A 21,874-nucleotide genomic window follows, 5' to 3' on the forward strand; every position below is an offset into this window, starting at 1 on the left:
ATTTTCCGATTACAAACCCATTGTTATTTTTGACAAAAGGCCATAAAACATAAAAAGCCCCAAATAAAAAAAATTATACAAATTTCATATAAATAGATTCTTTTTGGGTCCCAAGAGTAGTAAGCATTTTTCCCCACAGAACACAAGTTCTGCAAATGCATGAGGTTTTCACTCTGTGTTGCTTTCCTGGGTGCTAATGTGTTCACACCGGTACGACCGACTTACCTTGGAAGCCAGGAGGACAGACGATGAGCGCCTGCTGGAAGGGATCGGGCCGGGCAGCACAGAGCTGAGGAGCCCCAGTCTGCAGAGGCATGCTCCTTTGGGCCACAGCTGCCATGGAGGCAGCAGACGGCTGGTAGAGTGCAGATTGGTAGTTTAGTATGGAGACATCAGGACTTGCAAAGGAAAGGGTGGCATTGTTGGTGGAGGAGGGAGCCAGGTTGGTAGCCTAAAGGATTGATGGAACCACAATGGAGAAAGAAAAAATAAGAGCGGTGACGCTGATGGGAATAGCCGGGAAATTGCATACAGGTGGGAAAAGGCAATAAAGACTAGAGACGAAGGTGAATTGCCAGGATTTGATCGGAACCAAAAGGAAGATGATATTGATATGATAGTTAATGAGAGGCAATCAAGGCTAAAGTTAATCAATCATCACAGAGGAAACAAAATGTGCTTCTGTGGTGCAATAACAGCTGCATAGTCTACAAGCTTTAGCAATAATTGGGACTTGTCAAAATTTAAGTGTGAGATTCCGTAGATTGAACACAACTTCGAAGGCCAAACAGTGAAAAAAGTACAAAACAAAATTGGAACTCTATTTGCAATTGTTTGTCCATCTGTTTGTCAGTTAGCGGACGACTTCCTGGCTCATGGTGCGTTCCATTAAAGGGGAGCCGCATTTTTTTTGTCTATCATTCACAATCCTTATATAAGGCAAGAACACATATGTTTTCTTTATGCATTCTAAGTCGCTAAATTACGGCAGGTATGAGGTGGCTAACAATGCAGCTAATGCAGCTAACTCTATTACGCATCTAAAAAAACATTTAAAAAGCGCAATCAATACTGCATCTGAGTCTCATGACCCTCATATTAACAGAGTATTAGCGATATTGTTATTATAATCCCTAATACAAACTATTTTTAGTAACGCCGTGATCACAGAGAGCTAACTATGCTGTTACATTGCTTGTATTTTACTGACTCCTATTAAATATGTGTGGTGGTCAAGCTCGCTCTGTTTTCAATGGGTACCAGGCGCCATTTAGCCTTTCTCGAAGAACAAATGCCCTATGCTTGTGTTGTTTTCGGCTGTACGAATGTTCGAATTGCGAAAAGGATAAATGTTTCTTCAGAGTTCCTCGAGAGGTAATTAAAAAGGGAGAAAAAGTGCAATATTTTACAAAACGATGAGGAAAGCACACAGCTCACACTCCAGTCCAAGGGAGCAAAGTCAAAGAATGCATGTTTTTACAGTGATCACTTTGTTAAAGGTTTGTTTGATATACTTTCATCTCTTGTTTTGTACATAGCAGTACTGATATATGATATACTAATGGTTCAGTAAAGGTTATTCTGTTTAGCACACAGCTTCTAAAACTTGTAGATCATCCTCAGTATATTCAGGCTCAAAAATATAAGGTTTTGGATCATTATTCTCCCAAAGTAATCGTTGTTGGCTCTCATGAAGTCTGCTATGAGTAGTAGTGTTGTTGTTGTTAAAAGGAAAAATGTACATAGAATACAAAACCAAATGCTTAAAATGACCAAAATAAGTAAATATTACATTTGATCATGAACGTACTACATTAGATATATACTTACAGCATGTATATAAAATGTTGATGGAGGCTTTTGGAGGTTTTTCAGAGCGCTTTATAGGCCGAATACACCGACCGTCCCATTGGTTCCATTGTTAGCTGACTTTTGCTAGCATTCATTTACGATTTAGAATGCATTAAAAAAAACAAAAAAAAACACATGTGTGCTTGTCTCACATAAGGATTGTGAATGATACACAACAAATGCATTTCCCCTTTTTAAACTAGGAAATAACACATTTCCAACCTTCTATTGTGGAAAAGTACTTTGGAATGCCGCAGTCCCTTCGAAGCTTATAATGTACCACAAATCCAAAATGGAGAGATTTGACATCATCCAAGCTGTCCATTGTGAGCGTGTTAATGCGTATGAATCCATCACCACTGCTAATCTGATTAAAACTTAACCCATCTGCAGCCCAGCATGACTCAAAATCTCTAAACTCGGGCTGTCAAATCAATATTTCTTTAATCAGACTATTCACACTTTTCAATGTGGTTTAATCATTAATATCAGAGGTGATCACTCGTTTGCATGATTTAAATAAACTTAAAAAAGGCCCTATTATTTTGGAAAAAATGCAATTTTATCGTCAGGATGTCATAGAGCAAGGTTGTCAAACTCATTTTCATTGAGGGCCGCATTGTAGTTATGGCTGCCCTCAGAGGGCCGCTTGTAACAACGAATGATATATGAATTTCCCTATGCATTTGATTATTACGGTATATATATTTTTTACATGCACTGTAAAAAGAAATCTGTATTTTTTTACAGTAAAAAAACTAGCAAACTCAATCACCAGAATTTTACTATAAAATGTACAGTTTTTTTTGCAACATATTACAGTAAATGGAAAAACTTTACCATCGTTTTTATTTCAGTCTGGCAACTGAGCTGCCAATTTTTGATACTGTTTGACCATTAACAGTAAAAATAACAACCAGTAATAACACAGGCAGCTCAGTCGACAGAATTTCCCCCAAAAAACAGCGGTAGAGTTTTTTCAATTTTTTATGCTGTAAAAAACATCGCAAATTTTACAATAAAATGTATTGTAATCTTTACAGTGTACAATTTGATGGATAACTTGCTCTAAAACCATAAGTCAAGCAGAAATGTAAGTATTTTTACAATATAAAATGTTTGGAATGTATGATAATTTTTTGCTATATTGGATAATATTAGAGTTGAAAAGGAATGCAATGTCACGCGGTATGCAATTTTTTGTGGTCCCTTTTATATAGAAAAGTATCAAAAAGTATCGAAATAATTTGGTACCGGTACAAGTACCAAAATATTGGTATCGGGACAACACTAATAGATTTTTTTACAAATTAAAAAAATACATACATAGGTTTAAAACTACCAAAATGGAACTCTGCGTCCTATAATCTTTCAGGATATGACTCTTAGTGGAAATAGTGCTCTATCACTATGCTGTTCAAATAATGCAGCATTAGCAACAACGTTCAATTCTCAAGATTATAATGGATCTTTAAAAATGTTCTAAAATGAGGAAATAAAATGAGCAGCGCTGACATTTCATGTCATTACCACTATCTAGGCTACAGATCAATATGCCTATAAGTTATAGGAGTCGGTTTTCATCTCCCACTGTCATTCAAGAATGATGTAACCTTATAACTCAGTAATTCTACAACTCTCAGAAAGCACATGATATCCATTATTTTAAGGGACACAGTTTTTTTTTGTTTGTTTATTTTTTTTAAATGATTAAATCAACATAAAAAACATAATATACACTTACAGTTAGTGCACCAACCCTAAAACCCTCCCTTACCCCATACCTCCACCCCCATTTACACTCATTCTCACTCATGCACACAAAAGGGTTGTTTCCTTCCGACAATATACAGTCGCGATCAAAAGTTTACATAGACTTGTAAGGAACATAATGTCATGGCTGTCTTGAGTTTCCAACTCTTATTTTTTGTGATAGAGTGATTGGAGCACATACTTGTTGGTCACAAAAAACATTCATGAAGTTTGGTTCTTTTATGAATTTATTATGGGTCTACTGAAAATGTGACCAAATCTGCAGGGTCAAAAGTATACATACAGCAATGTTAATATTTGGCTACATGAAAAAGGAGGATTACCTCCAAATGCTTCAACACAACCTTAAAATCATCAGCGCGGAGGTTGGGTCTTGGGCGCAGTTGGGTGTTCCAACAGGACAATGACCCCAAACACACGTCAAAAGTGGTAAAGGAATGGCTAAATCAGGCTAGAATTAAGGTTTTAGAATGGTCTCATCAAAGTCATGACTTAAACGTGTGGACAATGCTGAAGAAACAAGTCCATGTCAGAAAACCAACACATTGTCAGGACGTGGACTATGGGGTGTTCGTTTTCCCAAGATGCAAGTAAAGTTGGATCGGACATGGCGTGAAGGTAAGGACATCATTTTATTTTAACACTAACTACAAAAAGGGTACAAACAAAAGGCGCGCTCAAGGCGGAGATAAACTTGGCTAAGAAACAAAAACTACCACAAAGGCAAAACTATGGACAATAAACAAAAACTTACTTGGAACATGAAAATAGACAAAACTCACTTGGCATGGAACTATGGTAGCATGGGTAACATGGGTAGCAGAAGTCAAACAGAGTTAATGTCGCCAGGCTGACTTCCCGGCAACTATCGGCTTAAATAGTCTTGAACATGATTAATGACAGGTGTGTGAGTCCAAATTAATCAGGTGCGTGACATGAGGACAGGTGAAAACTAATGGGTTGTCATGGAAACAAAACAAACAAGAGTGCACAAAGAGTCCAAAAACCAAACCGAACATAACCAAAACGAAACGTGATCACACAGACATGACACACATTTAGCTGAACTGCACCAATTTTGTCAAGAGTGGTGGTAAAAAATTCAAGCAGAGGCTTGCCAGAAGCTTGTGGATGGCAATCAGAAGCGCCTTATTGCAGTGAAACTTGCCAAGGGACATGTAACCAAATATTAACATTGCTGTATGTATACTTTTGACCCAGCAGATTTGGTCACATTTTCAGTAGACCCATAACAAATTCAAGAAAGAACCAAACTTCATGAATGTTTTTTGTGACCAACAAGTATGTGCTCCAATCGCTCTATCACAAAAAAACACGAGTTGTAGAAATTATTGGAAACTCAAGACAGCCATGACATTATGTTCTTTACAAGTGCATATAAACTTTTGATCGTGACTGTATATCAATACAGTCTGCAAGGGATACAGTCCGTGAAGCACACATGATTGTGTGTGCTGCTGGTCCACTAATAGTACTAACCTATACTAGTTAATTTGACTAATTTTCATTAATTACAAGTTTCTATGTAACGGTTTTTATTTTATTTTAGTTTCTTTTTTGTTCAAGAAAATGTATTTTTTTTGTGTGTTTTTTTTTATTTTAATAAAGACATTTTCTTCACCAGACCAGGTTGTCAATGAAATCAGATTGTTTAAAGCAGGGGTCTCAAACTCAATTTACCTGGGGGCCACTGGATGCAGAAACTGGGTGAGGCTGGGTCGCAAGTAAAGATTTCTTAAAAAAAATCGAACATGACCTTTTTAATGAATTCACCTTCTTTGAATGGCTTTCCCGCCCTAGCAACCATGTCACTCACCATGTAGCTAGCTTTGACTGCTGCATCGCTCTTTTCGCTTGCTTTCTTGACAAAATCTTGCCTCAGTAGACTGGTTTTAAAATTTGCAACCCGGTTCACTCTCTCATCTACCTGGTATTTTGCATACTCCTCAGCATGTCTAGTTGTATAATGACGTTTCAAATTGTATTCCTTGTGCACCGTAACTTTCTCTGTATCAACTACAGAAAAGAGCTATAAGGATTATTCATAAAGTAGATTACTTAGAACACACTAACATATTGTTGAGGTGTGTGTGGGGGGTTGAGGTGGGCGAGGTTGGGAGGAGGCGGGGTTGGGGGTAGCGGGGGTGTTTTTGTAGCCCGGAAGAGTTAGGGCTGCAAAGGATTCTGGGTATTTGTTCTGTTGTGTTTATGTTGTGTTTAGGTGCGGATGTTCTCCCGAAATGTGTTTGTCATTCTTGTTTGGTGTGGGTTCACAGTGTGGCGCATATTTGTAACAGTGTTAAAAAATAAATAAAATAAAATATGACCACCCTCAGTGTGACATGTATGGCTGTTCCTCAAGTATGTCTTGCAATTTCATGTGTGTGTCTGCAGAAGCCTCATTCAACATGTGTCTGTGCCGGCACTCTGTTAGTATGGAGAAAAAGATGATACAGTGACATTTTCTAGAGGACACTGAAAGCAGTGCCATCATGGCACACAATCTTGAGAGCCTTATACCACACCGTGATTGGGAGCGTCATTCATTTAAAACTTGCGGGCCGCACTAACATTAAACTTTCATATTAAGGTGCGGGCCGCAAAATAACATCTCGCGGGCCCCAATTGGCCCGCGGGCCGCATGTTTGACACCCCTGGTTTAAAGGGTTCTTAAAACCAGGCCCAGTCCAGATTATGTCCAGACTTTCTTTTATTTAGGGACACTGTTAGTATTTTCTGAAAAAGACAGAATTTAAGCCTTTTCTTTGTGTGGACGTATTGGTGGAGTGAAATATTGCATTTGCTCTCTTTAGCGTGTTCAATGAAGACAAGAGGAGGGGAACTTGATCAATAAGTGACTACATCATTCATCATAAACAAGCGACAGAAGCAAAATACAATGCGAAGAAAGAGAAAAAAATCACTAAATTAAATCAATCAATCAAATTTATTTATACAGCCCTAAATCACGAGTGTCTCAAAGGGCTGCACAACGACATCCTTGGATTTTAAATCTGTCGGCGCACAAAAGAAAAGATGGTAATGTTTAATCCATGCAAATCACAGCAAGTATTTATTGTTGCTGTGTGTTATGTAGATTAAATCCGATGCTTTGATGGTGCTGAGGCGAGAGATACTTATTTATTTAGATTTATATGCTAAAGAGAGCTGAGGGGATCTTGCAATCTAAAACCTCCGAACAGAAGCCAAAAGCCAGCAGTTCTGGCGAAGAGGTAAAAGCACTACAAGCCCAGCCCAGGGAAAAGGGAGCGAGCAGAAGGAGATAGAGGAGGACAGGAACGAGAGGAGGGAAGGAGAGGAAGCCTGGGGTGAAGGGATTCTTAAGGCCTTAAAGCTCCAGACTGCAAGATAAGCAGGAAGTGGGGCTTGTCATGTGTGCAATCAGCACTTTGTGACAATCCCGTAGGACCTGGCTGCAGACGGAAACGCAGCCAGACGGATATATACAAGGAAGAAAGGCCGAGGATAGTAGGCCGGGAAATGTGCACACAGGCGGGGAAAGAAGAGGCAAACAGCTGGTGGTGAATGTCTCCGCTCCTGAAGCATCAATATGAAATATTATCATTTGTATGATGTACTTGTCTTGTAATGAGCACAGTAGCATCTCACTCATTACTATGGCGACTGATTTACTGTTTTTATTTTAAATTCATTAGTTTGACATCTGACCATGTCTATTTATAGTTGGCCCAAAAGCAAGTCACACATCACAACAGTAGGGGGAGCCCTGGAGCAAACCAAATGTGCCTTGCAGCTTCTTTAAACCACCACAACAGAAGTTTGAACTGAAAACAGTAATGCATTGTTATTTTTGCTGTTGGCTTTGATGACGACAGAGATTTAAGAGTTGCATTGCTTAAATAGTGCAAACATATTTTTCAGATGACAGTTATTGTGTCACGTAAACAACCCTTGCGGTGCAGATTATGGATGGGATTTTTTTTAAATTTTTTTTATGCATATGTAAATGTATTCAGTTATAAACATTCATTCACTTTCTTCTTTCCTTCATGGATCTAAATTTTACTGTTGCCGTTTTTTTCTTCTTCATTTAATTTTTATTGACATCCACTGTAATGATACCAAGTACCGGAGCGTATCTTTGTCGTTACTATTATGTCGATATTTTTGCCATCACATCTTCTTTCGTTTAAAAAAATATATATGAATATGACCAAAGTATGATCCTGTAACGACTTGGTATCGGATTGATACCCAAATTTGTGGTATATTCCAAAACTAATGTAAAGCATCCAAACAACAGAAGAATAAATGATTATTACATTTTAACAGAAGTGTAGATTGTTGTTGATTGGCAACACTAAATTGGCCCTAATGTGAGAATGTGAGTGTGAATGTTGTCTGTCTATCTGTGTTCGCCCTGCGATGAGGTGGCGACTTGTCCAGGGTGTATCCCGCCTTCCGCACGAATGCATCTGAGATAGGCTCCAGCACCCCCCGCGACCCCAAAAGGGATAAGCGGTAGAGAATGGATGGATGGTGTAGACAGAACATGTTAAAAGAGAAAGTAAGCAGATATTAACAGTAAATGAACAAGTAGATTAATAATTAATTTTCTACCACATGTCCTTAATAATGTTGACAAAATAATAGAATGATAAATGACACAATATGTTACTGCATACGTCAGCAGATTAACTAGGAGCCTTTGTTTGCTTACTTACTAATAAAAGACAAGTTGTCTAGTATGTTCACTATTTTATTTAAGGACAAACTTGCAATACGAAACATTTGTTCAATGTACCCTAAGATTTTTTGTTAAAATTAAGACAATAATGCATTTTTTTGTGGTCCCCTTTATTTAGAAAAGTATCTAAAGTATCAAAATAATTTTGGTACTGGTATCGGGACAACACTAATAGAGACACATATTTTTGTTTTTTTAAATAGATTTGATAAACATTCATTCACTTTTTTCTTTCCTTCATGGATCTAAATTTTACTGCTGCCGGGTTTTTTTTCATTTAATTTTTATTGACATCCGGCATCAGACATTCCTATCCATTACATCATATTCACATACATCATATGTATGTTGAATATTGAATTGAATAAAGAAAAAAAAAAGAATAATACATTATTAATAATAATAATCAGAAATAAAATAAAAGAATATAAATATATAATAAATAATAATATTACAAATATATATATATATACAGATATATAGGGAGAAATCCTTTTTGTTTTTGAACAGTACAATCACTAATTCGAGAAATTAAAATCAGGCTTATGGGGCGTGACATAATTGACCCAGTTTTCCCAGTATGAAGTACATTTCTCCATTTTATAATTAATAAAAGCAGTTATCTTCTCCATTTTATATACGTCCATTGTGATTTCCATCCATTGCTCCAAAGTTGGGCTCTCCTGGGAAATTATGGATGGGATTTTAACTACCGGTACATTTCCTTTGAGCGATTAGTTGGAAAAAAGAATATCCACTCGCAATTAGGGATGGGATGTATGGCCTAAAATCTATATACATCTATAATCCATAATCTATATACAGTACAGGCCAAAGGTTTGGACACACCTTCTCATTCACAACACAACTGATGGTCCCAACCCCATTGATAAAGCTAGAAATTCCACTAATCAACCCTGATAAGGCACACCTGTGAAGTGAAAACCATTTCTTGAAGCTCATCGAGAGAATGCCAAGAGTGCGCAAAGCAGTAATCAGAGCAAAGGGTGGCTATTTTGAAGAAACTAGAATATAAAACATGTTTTCAGTTATTTCACCTTTATTTGTTAAGTACATAACTCCACATGTGTTCATTCATAGTTTTGATGCCTTCAGTGACAATCTACAATGTAAATAGTCATGAAAATAAAGAAAACACATTGAATGAGAAGGTGTGTCCAAACGTTTGGCCTGTACTGTATTTGCAGCCTCTTGCGATTGTGATATCAATAATTTGGGTAACAAAGGCTCCTAATTTTCCTGCCTATTTGCGCATGCGGTGACATATTGCATCATATTGTATTATTTTTTTTCAAAGCGATTATCAATCTACTTCATATTTCGCCGTGTTTGTTGCATTTTTGTTGCGTTTCGCTTGATTGCAAAATATGTCGATCGAGAGGGGGTGTGACGTTCTTATGTTGTCAATATTCAGTGTTTTATCGTTCATAGTTAATATTGTAAATCCCACATTCTTTATTTTCATGTACATACCGGGTGTCTCATTCAGTAAAAAAATAAAAAATTCTGTTCCGTTATTTTAAGGTGGTCTGTCATAACATTTTTAGCTTTCAATCAGACATTATTGTGAGGTTTTGTATAAGTGTTCCTAAAACAGACACATATTTTTCTCTAAATTTGGCCCCCGAGTCTTAGGTGATACGACAAATTGATCTAATGAAATCCACATTTTGCGTGCTGAAACATTAGTTGTGTTGACCTTCACCTGGCTGTGCACAGTGTTGAGCTGGTTGTTGAAGGTCATGGTAAGGTTGGTGGAGGTGCTGGGGGCCACGTGGGCGATGAAGGGCGTCTTGCTCTGGTTGACCGTGTCGTACATGTTGACGCGGCGCTTACATATCTCCATATTCTGGAAGCATGATTTCACACTAGAAAGAAAGAGGGAATAAAGAATGTTTTTTTTTTTTATGAGAGTGTCAGATGTACAAAACCCAAAACCAGTTAAGTTGGCACATTGTGTAATTCGTAAATAAAACAGAATACAATGATTTGCAAATCCTTTTCAACTTATATTGAATTGAATAGACTGCAAATACCGTATATTTTGGAGTATAAGTCGCACCTGCCGAAAATGCATAATAAAGAAGGAAAAAAACATATATAAATCGCACTGGAGCCCGGCCAAACTATGAAAAAAACTGCGACTTATAGTCTGAAAAATACGGTACAAGATATTTAATGTTCGAACTGAGAAACATATTTTCTTTTGCAAATAATCATTAACTTAACATTTAATGGCAGCAACACATTGCAAAAAAGTTGGCACAGGGGAATTTTTACCACTGTGTTACATGGCCTTTCCTTTTAACAACACTCAGTAAACATTTGGGAACTGATGAGACCAATTTTTTAAGCTTTTCAGGTGGAATTCTTTCCCATTCTTGCTTGATGTACAGCTTAAGTTGTTCAACAGACCGGGGTCTTATTTGTGGTATTTTATGCTTCATAATGAGCCACACATTTTCAATGGGGGACAGGTCTGGACTACAGACAGAACAGTCTAGTACCTGCACTCTTTTACTATGAAGCCACGCTGTTGTAACACGTGGCTTGGTATTGTCTTGCTGAAATAAGCAGGGGCGTCCATGGTAATGTTGCTTGGATGGCAACATATGTTGCTCCAAAACCTGTATGTACCTTTCAGCATTAATGAGGCCTTCACAGGTGTGTAAGTTACACATGTCTTGGGCACTAATACACCCCCATACCATCACAGATGCTGGCTTTTCAACTTTGCGCCTATAACAATCCGGATGTTTCTTTTCCACTTACACATGTAGCAACGAAATGTAGTTACTGACAGTGGTTTTCTGAAGTGTTCATGAGCCCATGCGGTGATATCCTTTACACACCGATGTCGGCTTTTGATGCAGTACCGCCTGAGGGATCCAAGGTCACGGGCATTCAATGTTGGTTTTCGGCCTTGCTGATTACGTGCAGTGATTTCTCCAGATTCTCTGAACCTTTTGATGATATTACGGACCGTAGATGGTGAAATCCCTAAATTCCTTGCAATAGCATATGTTGTTCCAAAACCTGTATGTACCTTTCAGCATTAATGGTGCCTTCACAGATGTGTAAGTTACCCATGCCTTGGGCACTAATACACCCCCATACCATTCAAAGATGTTGGCGTTTGAACTTTGCGCCTATAACAATCCGGATGGTTCTTTTCCTCTTTGGTCCGGAGGACATGACGTCCACAGTTTCCATAAACAATTTAAGATGTGGACTCCTCAGACCACAGAACACTTTTCTGTGCTCGGGCGTTTCTGGGTGTTGTTTATAAATGGCTTTAGCTTTGCATAGTAGAGTTTTAACTTGCACTTACAGATGACGCGATGAACTGTAGTTACTGACAGTGGTTTTCTGAAGTGTTCCATGTGGTGATATCCTTCACACACTAATTTCGCTTTTTGATGCAGTACTGCGTGAGGGATCGAAGGTCACGGGCTTAGCTGCTTACGTGCAGTGAGTTCTCCAGATTCTCTGAACCTTTTGATGATATTACGGACTGTAGATGGTGAAATCCCTAAATTCCTTGCAATAGCTCCTTGAGAAATGTTGTTCTTAAACTGTTCGACAATTTGCTCACGCATCTGTTCACAAAGTGGTGACCCTCGCCCCATCCTTGTTTGTGAATGACTGAGCATTTCATGGAAGCTGCTTTTATACCCAATCATGGCACCCACCTGTTCCCAATTAGCCTGTTCACCTGTGGGATGTTCCAAATAAGTGTGCCAGCTTTTTTGAAACATGTAGCAGACATCAAATTCCAAATGAGCTAATATTTGCAAAAAATAACAATGTTTTCCAATTCGAACGTTAAAGATCTTGTCTTTGCAGTGTGTTCATTTGAATATAGGCTGAAAAGGATTTGCAAATAATTGTATTGTGTTTTTATTTACGATTTACACAATGTGCCAACTTCACTAATTTTGGGTTTTGTAATTACACCATTAAAGTTGACAGCAATAAGAGCTCGTACTGTGTGCTGTGCGGGAAGTCGAGGAGATGCGACATGGTAACAAACGGGTGGTTGAGCGTTTCTATAGGCGTGATCCTCTTATCCGCGTCTATGGTCAGCATCTTGGTTAGCATGTCGATGAACTCCCTCCTGTCGGCTTTCTCCGCCAGCAAGTCGCTCCCCTCCAGATCTGACGTCATGTTCACCTGCAGGCAGCAAACACACATTTCCAGTACACGTTGCCATGCTTGTGTGTAGAAAGTCATGTCGTGTTTCTTTGTGAACATAGGTTTTTCCCTATGCTGCAAAAATCTGCAGCCTCATCATTTCAGGTGTCACCAAGCTTAACCTTGTTCTGCAGTGACTTTATAAACATTTGCTATTCTTAGCACCACTTGAAATATCTCAAGACGCTATTACTCAGATTTGTGTCACTTCCTGAGTTGAGAGAACTACTCGAAATTGAGAATTTGACTCTCGGGTAAAGAAAGCGGAGGACACTATTCAGTATATAAAAAAAGAAAGCTGACATGTCACTCGAAGACCGAAATATGTTCAGAAGCTGCTTTGAAGCGTCATGCTGCTTCATCTGTTTTTAAACCTTGCGGCTCAGGTTGTGGCTAAATGCTGGGCCGGGCAGCACATTCCTGCTCCCCTTGCAAAGCCACGTAGAGAACATGCATTGATTGAACAGGCAGGAAACCAGGACTATGTTTTTAGCACCTGGGGCCACAGAGTAGTGGAAAACTGCTAGTTTCTCCGACCAATTGAATCTGCTCGTTAGATGGCATTGTGCAAGTTCACCTGGCGCCTTTGTGGAGGTGGGCTGTGCCTTGTGAACACAAGAAATAATGTTCCATGAGCTGACTGAGCACGGTCCCTACGGTCTGCGGGATGGGATTTTTTTTTACGCAAGGAGCGAGGCGGGGTAGCATATGCCAGCTAGTGCCTCAATCTTGGTTTCTGAAACCAGTGAAATGCTACGAAATTAAGGAACGCGGTGAAGTGTTTTCAAGGGTCAAAATGTGTGTACGGAAAAAAAACAACCTAAATAATGGCAGGTCTGTAGATGGAATTGTCCACTGTTAGGTTTGAATTGCAGATCCATTAAATTTGTATTCATTTTCTTCTGTTCAGGGTCACTTGGAAGCTGGAGTCTATCCCAGCTGACTTAGGTTGAGAGGCAGAGTACAGAAAAAAAAAATGTTTACATCTACAGTGGAACCTCGATTTACAAACCCCTCATTGCACAAACTTTTTGATTTAGGAATCAGAGACCGAATAGAAATATTCTTTGGTGTACAAACCTTGTCTCTGTGTGTGAGTGTTGCAGCCACCCATTGTGTGCTTGCAGTGCAACCATTTTGTGCCCGGCAGCATAGTAATTGCGGGCGGGCTGATCGATCTCTGGTTTTTATTCTGTGCTACTTTGTGAGCATTTCAGGTGGATTTTTTAAGCGTTTTTACGACATGTTTTTAGTTCTATTAGCTTACATCAGTAGAGACCCATCCCACCCAAACCAAGGACTGTTTTCACTGCTGGACTCTAGAAAGAGGTTCCGCAGCCTCCGTAGCAGAACCTGGATGTAACAGCTTCTTCCCTCAGGCCATAAGACTCTTGAACGCATCATATTAATCCAATCAATTCCCCCCAAAAAAGGGATTAACTCGCTGGACTATAAAGACAATATAACATACATCCATAAACGTGGAAGCATATGCAAAAGAGCAATATATTTATCTGTACAGTAATTTATTTATATCTGCACCTTCTTCTGTAAATGCAAACACTCCGCACCTTATTGCTCTTTTATCCTGCACTACAACAAGCTAATGCAACGAAATTTCGTTCTTATCTGTACAGTAAAGTTCAAATTTGAATGACAATAAAAGTCTAAGTCTCGTCAAACATGATTCCAAAGACTACAACGGACAAGCAATGTGTGGTTTGAACCAATTAAAAAGTATCCACAGCGTTGTCGACAAAGCCCCCAACCCTTCTTCCGCTGCACGCCAAGGTAAAGTGGATTTTATTTTTTATTCGCAACCTGGCTGTTAAACTTAAAGGGGAACATTATCACCAGACCTATGTAAGCGTCAATATATACCTTGATGTTGCAGAAAAAAGACCATATATTTTTTTAACCGATTTTTTAACCGATTTCCGAACTGGGCTTCACGGTGGCAGAGGGGTTAGTGCATCTGCCTCACAATACGAAGGTCCTGAGTAGTCTTGGGTTCAATCCCGGGCTCGGGATCTTTCTGTGTGGAGTTTGCATGTTCTCCCCGTGACTGCGTGGGTTCCCTCCGGGTACTCCGGCTTCCTCCCACCTCCAAAGACATGCACCTGGGGATAAGTTGATTGGCAACACTAAATTGGCCCTAGTGTGTGGATGTGAGTGTGAATGTTGTCTGTCCATCTGTGTTGGCCCTGCGATGAGGTGGCAACTTGTCCAGGGTGTACGCCGCCTTCCGCCCGATTGTAGCTGAGATAGGCTCCAGCGCCCCCCGCGACCCCAAAGGGAATAAGCGGTAGAAAATGGATGGATGGATTTCCGAACTCTAAATGGGTGAATTTTGGCAAATTAAACGCCTTTCTATTATTCGCTCTCGGAGCGATGACGTCACAACTTGACGTCACATTGGGAAGCAATCCGCCATTTTCTCAAACACATTACAAACACCGAGTCAAATCAGCTCTGTTATTTTCCGTTTTTTTCGACTGTTTTCCGTACCTTGGAGACATCATGCCTCGTCGGTGTGTTGTCGGAGGGTGTAACAACACGAACAGGGACGGATTCAAGTTGCACCAGTGGCCCAAAGATGCGAAAGTGGCAAGAAATTGGACGTTTGTTCCGCACACTTTACCGACGAAAGCTATGCAACAACAGAGATGGCAAGAATGTGTGGATATCCTGCGACACTCAAAGCAGATGCATTTCCAACTGGACTGGACAGATCAGCTTTCAGGAAAAGAGAGCGGATGAGGGTATGTCTACAGAATATATTATTTGATGAAAACTGGGCTGTCTGTATTCTCAAAGTGCATGTTGTTGCCAAATGTATTTCATATGCTGTAAACCTAGTTCATAGTTGTTAGTTTCCTTTAATGCCAAACAAACACATACCAATCGTTGGTTAGAAGGCGATCGCCGAATTCGTCCTCCCTTTCTCCCGTGTCGCTGGCTGTCGTGTCGTTTTCGTCGGTTTCGCTTGCATACGGTTCAAACCGATATGGCTCAAAAGCTTCAGTTTCTTCTTCAATTTCGTTTTCGCTACCTGCCTCCACACTACAACCATCCGTTTCAATACATGCGTAATCTGTTGAATCGCTTAAGCCGCTGAAATCCGAGTCTGAATCCGAGCTAATGTCGCTATAAACTTGCTGTTCTATGCGCCATGTTTGTTTGTGTTGGCATCACTGTGTGACATCACAGGAAAATGGACGGGTGTATATAACGATGGTTAAAATCAGGCACTTTGAAGCTTTTTTTAGGGATATTGCGTGATGGGTAAAATTTTGAAAAAAAAAACTTCGAAAAATAAAATAAGCCACTGGGAACTGATTTTTAATGGTTTTAACCCTTCTGAAATTGTGATAATGTTCCCCTTTAAGGAGTTTTGTGATTTCAAACAGTGAGTGCGCCACATGGCTAGTGACACAGAGTGTGCGTTTCGGCAGGGCGGCTGCATACGAAGAGGACAGTTCAGCTGGGGTATTATTGTTTTGGCTTTGTTATTAAATATGAAGTGGATCCATCACCCACTTGTTATGTTTGTAACTCGCTGGAATATAAAGACAATATAACATACATCCATAAACGTGGATGCATCTGCAAAAGTGCAATATATTTATCTGCACAGTCATGTATTTATTTATATCTGCACCTGATTGCTCTTTTATCCTGCACTACAACGAGATAATGCAACAACATGTCATTCTTATCTGTACTGTAAAGTTCAAATTTTAATGACAATAGAAGGAAGTCTAAGTCTAAAAACTTTTTTTTATTAGCAAACACTGTTCAAGAACCTGTTAAGTTTGCAAATCGAAATTCTACTGTAGGCCTAATTTACGATCTAAAGTTAACATGTTGTTGGTCTGTCGCCAAATTTGATAGTAACTTTGTTGCAGTTTCCACCGGTGACAAAATGTTCCAAAAACAAACGGATGAACCACACTGATGAATACATCACCTCATTAGTGGAGATAATCATTGGAGAGCTTTATTGCAGCTATCCTGCACCCCGCCAACTAGCAAACTAAACAAAGTAGAATAGATTGGACTGGCTATGTGCTTCATTCCCCGTGTTTAAACAAGCACCAAGGTCATGATATAGCAGGTCTTTGTTTAAGCCAACGAGATTGTCAGCCGGTGCGAGGACACCGGGAGCCGACAGGCAGCCTTGTTTACTGTGACAACGTCGAGGAACAGGTCTGCTTTCATAAAACCACGGCGCTTATCTGCGGGCCTGCTCCAGGGGCTATCAGATGTGCTGCCAGTCAACGCCACAAATCTGATGCAATTCTTTTTTTTTTTTTTTCCTCAATGCAGGTTATTCAGAGTCTGTAACCGCACCTCTCTGCTTGCCATCTCCACCAGATGTGATAAAGGAATAATCTGTGGAATGGCGTGGGGTTTTTTGGGGGGGGTAATCACAGTGCCCTTAGCTGGTGGAAGATGACTTTCAGAAAGCGACAAAGTTTGGTTGCACATGCTGAGATGCTGTCAAAATTCAAACAGATGTTAGGCCGCGTTAACCATGATTTTGTAAAAAATTTTCCCGTAAAGTCACACAAAGTTGTGGAGTTCTGGCAAATCATTGTTGTGTCGTAACATGACTTATCGTATTTCCGGCATGTTGAATTGTGTAACCGTACTTCACTGTAACCTAGTATGCATGTTTGAAATGAACCGTGTGTCACAGTTAAAAGGAGCTTATGATTGTTTGTGTCTATTCTGACTTAATGTTAGAAAAGGTTACATACACACTTGTGTCATACTGGACTGTGAAATGTAATAATGTGCAATAACCTGACTATAATGTGCAATAATGTTGGACTGTGCAATATATCCCAAATGGCCGCTTGATAAGTGCAATAATACTGGACTGTGAAACAGAATAATGTGTCACCTTACACATCTGTCACTTTATATATATATTTTTTAAAATATTTTTTACTATGTATTTATATTACTATACTATTGTGTATGCACCTTAGGGGATCTGCTCCACTTTCGTTGTTCTTTGAACCTGTTCACTGTAGTAATGACAATAAAACTCTATTCTATTCTATTCTGTGTAATCAGGCTTTATTTTTTATTTTTTTTCAAATATTTTTATTGAATTTTGCAGACAGTACAGTATAATGGATCATGGCAACAGCAAGTTGAGGCATCTGCACATTTTACAATATGTAACATAGTAAACCCCACCCCTTACAGTACCCACCCACTTTAATTCCCAAGGTAATTGTCACCTAGTGCCCACAACAAATATAGACACACATGCAAACTTAGATTCAATCTAACAAATATATTAAAGATAAACAAAAAATAAATAAGGTAAATAAGTAAATAAATACTACATAAGATGTGCAAAAAAAATAAAAAATAAATATATAAAAATAAAACGTAAAAGTAAGTAAACACAGGGAGTGAGGGTCGGGGGGGGGGGTTTGGGCTTCAGCGGTCAGCTCTGTCTAAGTTGTGTTACTCGAATCGCTTGGGGTGATGTCAAGCTTGTCTCTAATAAGGTCTAGGAGGGTGCCCCAAGTTTTATGGAAAGATGACACAGATCCTTTCTGGGAGAACCAAAGCTTCTCTAACTGGAGACACCGCAAGACATCTTGTATCCAACTGTTATGGCTCGGCGGAGACGCAAGCTTCCATTTAAAAAGAATTGTACGCCTAGCCAGCAGAGTCGTTAACGCAATGACATGACGAGCGGTTGCAGGTAAACCGTCCACCTGGGGAACGCCAAAAAGGGCAGTCAGCGGGCTGGGTGTTATTGTCCTATCGAGGGCCTGCCCAACAGTGTCGAAAATAGCCGACCAAAAACTTGAGAGTTTTGGGCACGTCCAGAACATATGCAAATGGTCAGCTGGGGATTGTCTACAGCGGTTACAAGTGTCGCTATGGTTGGGGTATATTTTAGCCAGTCTAGCATTGGTGAAATGTGCTTTATGTAATACCTTATATTGTATTAGGCCATGCCTAGCGCATATGGACGATGAATGTACCAGCCTCAAAGCCTCCCTCCACCTCCCGTCAGGTATAGGTGCTCCAAGGTCATGCTCCCATGATTCTCTGACAGGTGAAGTATTAAGTGGATTCAGAAGGCCGATTTCATTATATATGACAGATATTAAACGTCGTTGGTCAGAGTCAAAGGAGAGAAACCGATCGATTTCTGCTTCTGGGGGGCGGTAGGGAAAATGAGGAAATTGTTTTTTAATAAAATGCCTTGTTTGGAGGTATCGAAAGAAATTAGTATTAGGCAGATTGTATCTTGTTGACAGAGAAGCGAAGGAAGAGAACACTCCATCGTGGTACAGGTCATTGAGAATTTTAAGTCCGTTAGTCGACCAAGTTCGAAACGCAGAATCCGAGCAGGCAGGGAGAAAGGCGGGATTGTTCAAAATCGGAGCACCGCTGGAAGCCTTGTGCAAGCCGTGATGTTTCCTAAATTGAGTCCAAATTTTAATGGTATTTTTGTAATCAGGCTTTTTACTGATCATGTTAAACTCTTATGCTTTTTATTTTAATTGTATTTTTATTGTATCATTTTCTATTGTATTTATTGCTATTACAACTACTATCATTCTCTTAATGTTATGTTTTTATTATCTTATTCAAGTATTATTTATACTTTATTTTACAGTTTGTATATACATACATATATATATATATATATATATATATATATTAGAGATGCGCGGTTTGCGGGCACAACCGCGGAGTCCGCGGATTATCCGCGGATCGGGCGGATGAAATAAAAAAAAATTAGATTTTATCCGCGGGTCGGGTCGGGTGGTTGAAAAAAAAAAAAAAAAGATTTTAAATAGATTCAGGCGGGTGGCAGTTAAACCAATTCGGAAATATATATACATAGTTAAATGTTGTTACCCACATACGAAAAACGAGCAGGCACCTGCAGCATATGCCACAACAGAAGAAAAAGAAAAAAAAGAGATGGACACTTTTACGGAGCGGAGAAGGGACGCCTCGCCGGGGTCCGGGACCGAGGCCCCTTCCCCCGAGAGGGCCCCACCGGGAGCCGTAGCTGAGGCGATCCGCGAGAAGGGCCCGACGCACGTCCAGGGTCACCACCGCGCCCACCGCACCGACACCCCGCCTCGTCCGCCTTCGCCGCGGCCGGCGTCACGCGCAGCAGGTAAGCAGCTTACCTGCCCGCCACCCCCGTGGCCGGGGGCTCGTAACAGGGGTCACTCCGCGCGCTCCGCCCGCGCAGCTTACCTGCCCGCCACCCCTGTTGCCGGGGGCGCGTAACAGGGGTCACTCCGCGCGCAGTGCGCTCACGAAAGGGGTGGGGCTCACCCTGGTTGATATAGACAGCAGCTAGGACGGTGGCCATGGAAGTTGGAACCCGCTAAGGAGTGTGTAACAACCCACCTGCCGAATCAACTAGCCCTGAAAATGGATGGCGCTGGAGCGTCGGGTCCATATACCCGGCCGTCGCCGGCAGCGAGACGCGCTTGGAGGTGCGCTCAGCGCGGCTCCCATATGATTGCGCACTGGTGTGCGTCTGGGTCGTGACAGCGTGGCACGCGAATGTCTGTGCTGCATTGGATCAGTCTCCTTTCTTTAACAGGCAAAAGCTTTATAACCTCACTAATGCCTTGCATCGTCTATATTAGATATATAACAACGGGCGGGTGCGGGCGGATGCGGTTCTGATCAAATGTTAGATCGGGTGGATTGCGGATGGTTGACGACTTTCTGATGCGGTTGCGGATGAAATAATTGCCTATCCGCGCATCTCTAATATATATATATATATTACTCACACACTAATTGACTAAAAAGAGTGCGCACTTGCCGCTCGCTTGCCCGACACACCGGCGCGAGCGCAATGACGTCACGTTATCGATGGGAAAATGCATTTTTTGGCAATATCATTTGCCTGAGCGGCTGGGAGACCCCGAGTGTAACAAGCGGTAGAAAATAGATTAGAAAGGACAAATAAAAAAAAACTTGAGACTTCCCGCGGGCCGGATTTTGGACGCTGGCAGGCTGTAATGGCCCGCGGGCCATGGTTTGGGGTCCCCTGATTTAAAATTTACCGCTGCCGGTATTTTTTTTCTATACTTTTATTGTAATATTTTGAGGATTCGTTCGTTCTATTTTTGGCCATGGTAAGACAAAGAAAACAATCTGAAGTTGTCTTTATTTTTTAGTTTCAATGCCATGATTTTAATAGTCCGGCCCACGTGTGCACAGATTTCCCTCCATGCGGTCCCTGAGCTCAAATGAGTTGGACACCCCTGATGTACAGTATTACAGTATACGTAACAGCTGCAGCAAAATGAGGGGAGCATAAAATAGAGAGTAGATCCAGCAGAAAATAGACATTATAAACAAGGAGAGGTAGCTAACATAGAAGCGGTGGGACAAATGAAAAAAGAAAATATTATCGCAAGACGTATTTTGGATGCTGGCGGGCCGCATTCGGGCCATAGTTTAGGGACCCCTGGTCTAGACCACAAGTAACTGTTTTAAATGTATATTAAAATCATCATAGGTCGGTACATGGACCCGTGTACCTTCCGTTCATTCTATTTCCAATTTTTAAATGCAAATCAAAAAAATAATTTCGGACCATTTTTTCTATTTTCATTTCTGAAACAAAAGTTATTTAATGAAACTTTTTTCAAAGGACAATGGGACACCTGCTGAACAAAGATGTTAGCGTTATGCTAAAAGCAAAAGAAAATCTTAAAATACTGCTTCCGGTTCAATTTGTCATCACAAAGATAAACACGCATTTTGGATGAACATTTTTTTCGATTTTTTTGTGTTTATCTGGAAAAATTAAAATCCATAAAAAGAAAACAGTACACAATTCAATTTTATGGCAATATTTTAATGAAAATCAACCATTTTTTTGTTTGTTTTAAAATCTGCCACAAATAATAAAAATCGAAAAACAGCCCTAATTTTTATTTTATGATTTGCGTTTCAGAATTGGAACTAGAATGAACGGAAGGGAAACAGACTTACATGGACGCAGTATGTCCTCAATATTCACTAGAAATAAAGGCGCGTAATTGGGAATCCCTTCCCTGTGGATGTGGCAGCAGGAAATACAACAATACAAACAAAAGTGCGCAACCAATCAAACCTCATTTTAAGATGTACCTTTTGCTGTACTATTATGCAATTATGCAATATGTTGACATTTGATGCTTTATTATCAGATATTTAGACATTATCACCAACTAAGAGTGAATGAGATGTGTTTTTCTGACAAAATGGGGTCTACTTGTA

The 21,874-nt window shown here is 40.0% G+C and overlaps 1 protein-coding gene across 6 annotated transcripts in view; it reads right to left on the minus strand.

Moving 5' to 3' along the window:
• The window catches only part of hipk2 (homeodomain interacting protein kinase 2), a 281,102-nt gene that overhangs the window by 47,539 nt on the left and 211,689 nt on the right, over positions 1–21,874 (minus strand). For 4 of the 6 annotated variants that reach the window (XM_072913916.1, XM_072913917.1, XM_061970144.1 and 1 more), the window contains exons 6-8: positions 12,384–12,568; positions 10,101–10,263; positions 226–451 (exon numbers count right to left, since the gene is read on the minus strand). In XM_072913916.1, the coding sequence (XP_072770017.1) occupies positions 226–451; positions 10,101–10,263; positions 12,384–12,568 (574 nt within the window). The remainder of the gene's footprint in view (positions 1–225; positions 452–10,100; positions 10,264–12,383; positions 12,569–21,874) is intronic. The other 2 variants (XM_061970148.1, XM_072913918.1) reach the window with 1 other exon arrangement.

This window comes from Nerophis lumbriciformis, linkage group LG10 (genome assembly GCF_033978685.3).
Source record: "Nerophis lumbriciformis linkage group LG10, RoL_Nlum_v2.1, whole genome shotgun sequence".
Taxonomy (NCBI): domain Eukaryota; kingdom Metazoa; phylum Chordata; class Actinopteri; order Syngnathiformes; family Syngnathidae; genus Nerophis; species Nerophis lumbriciformis.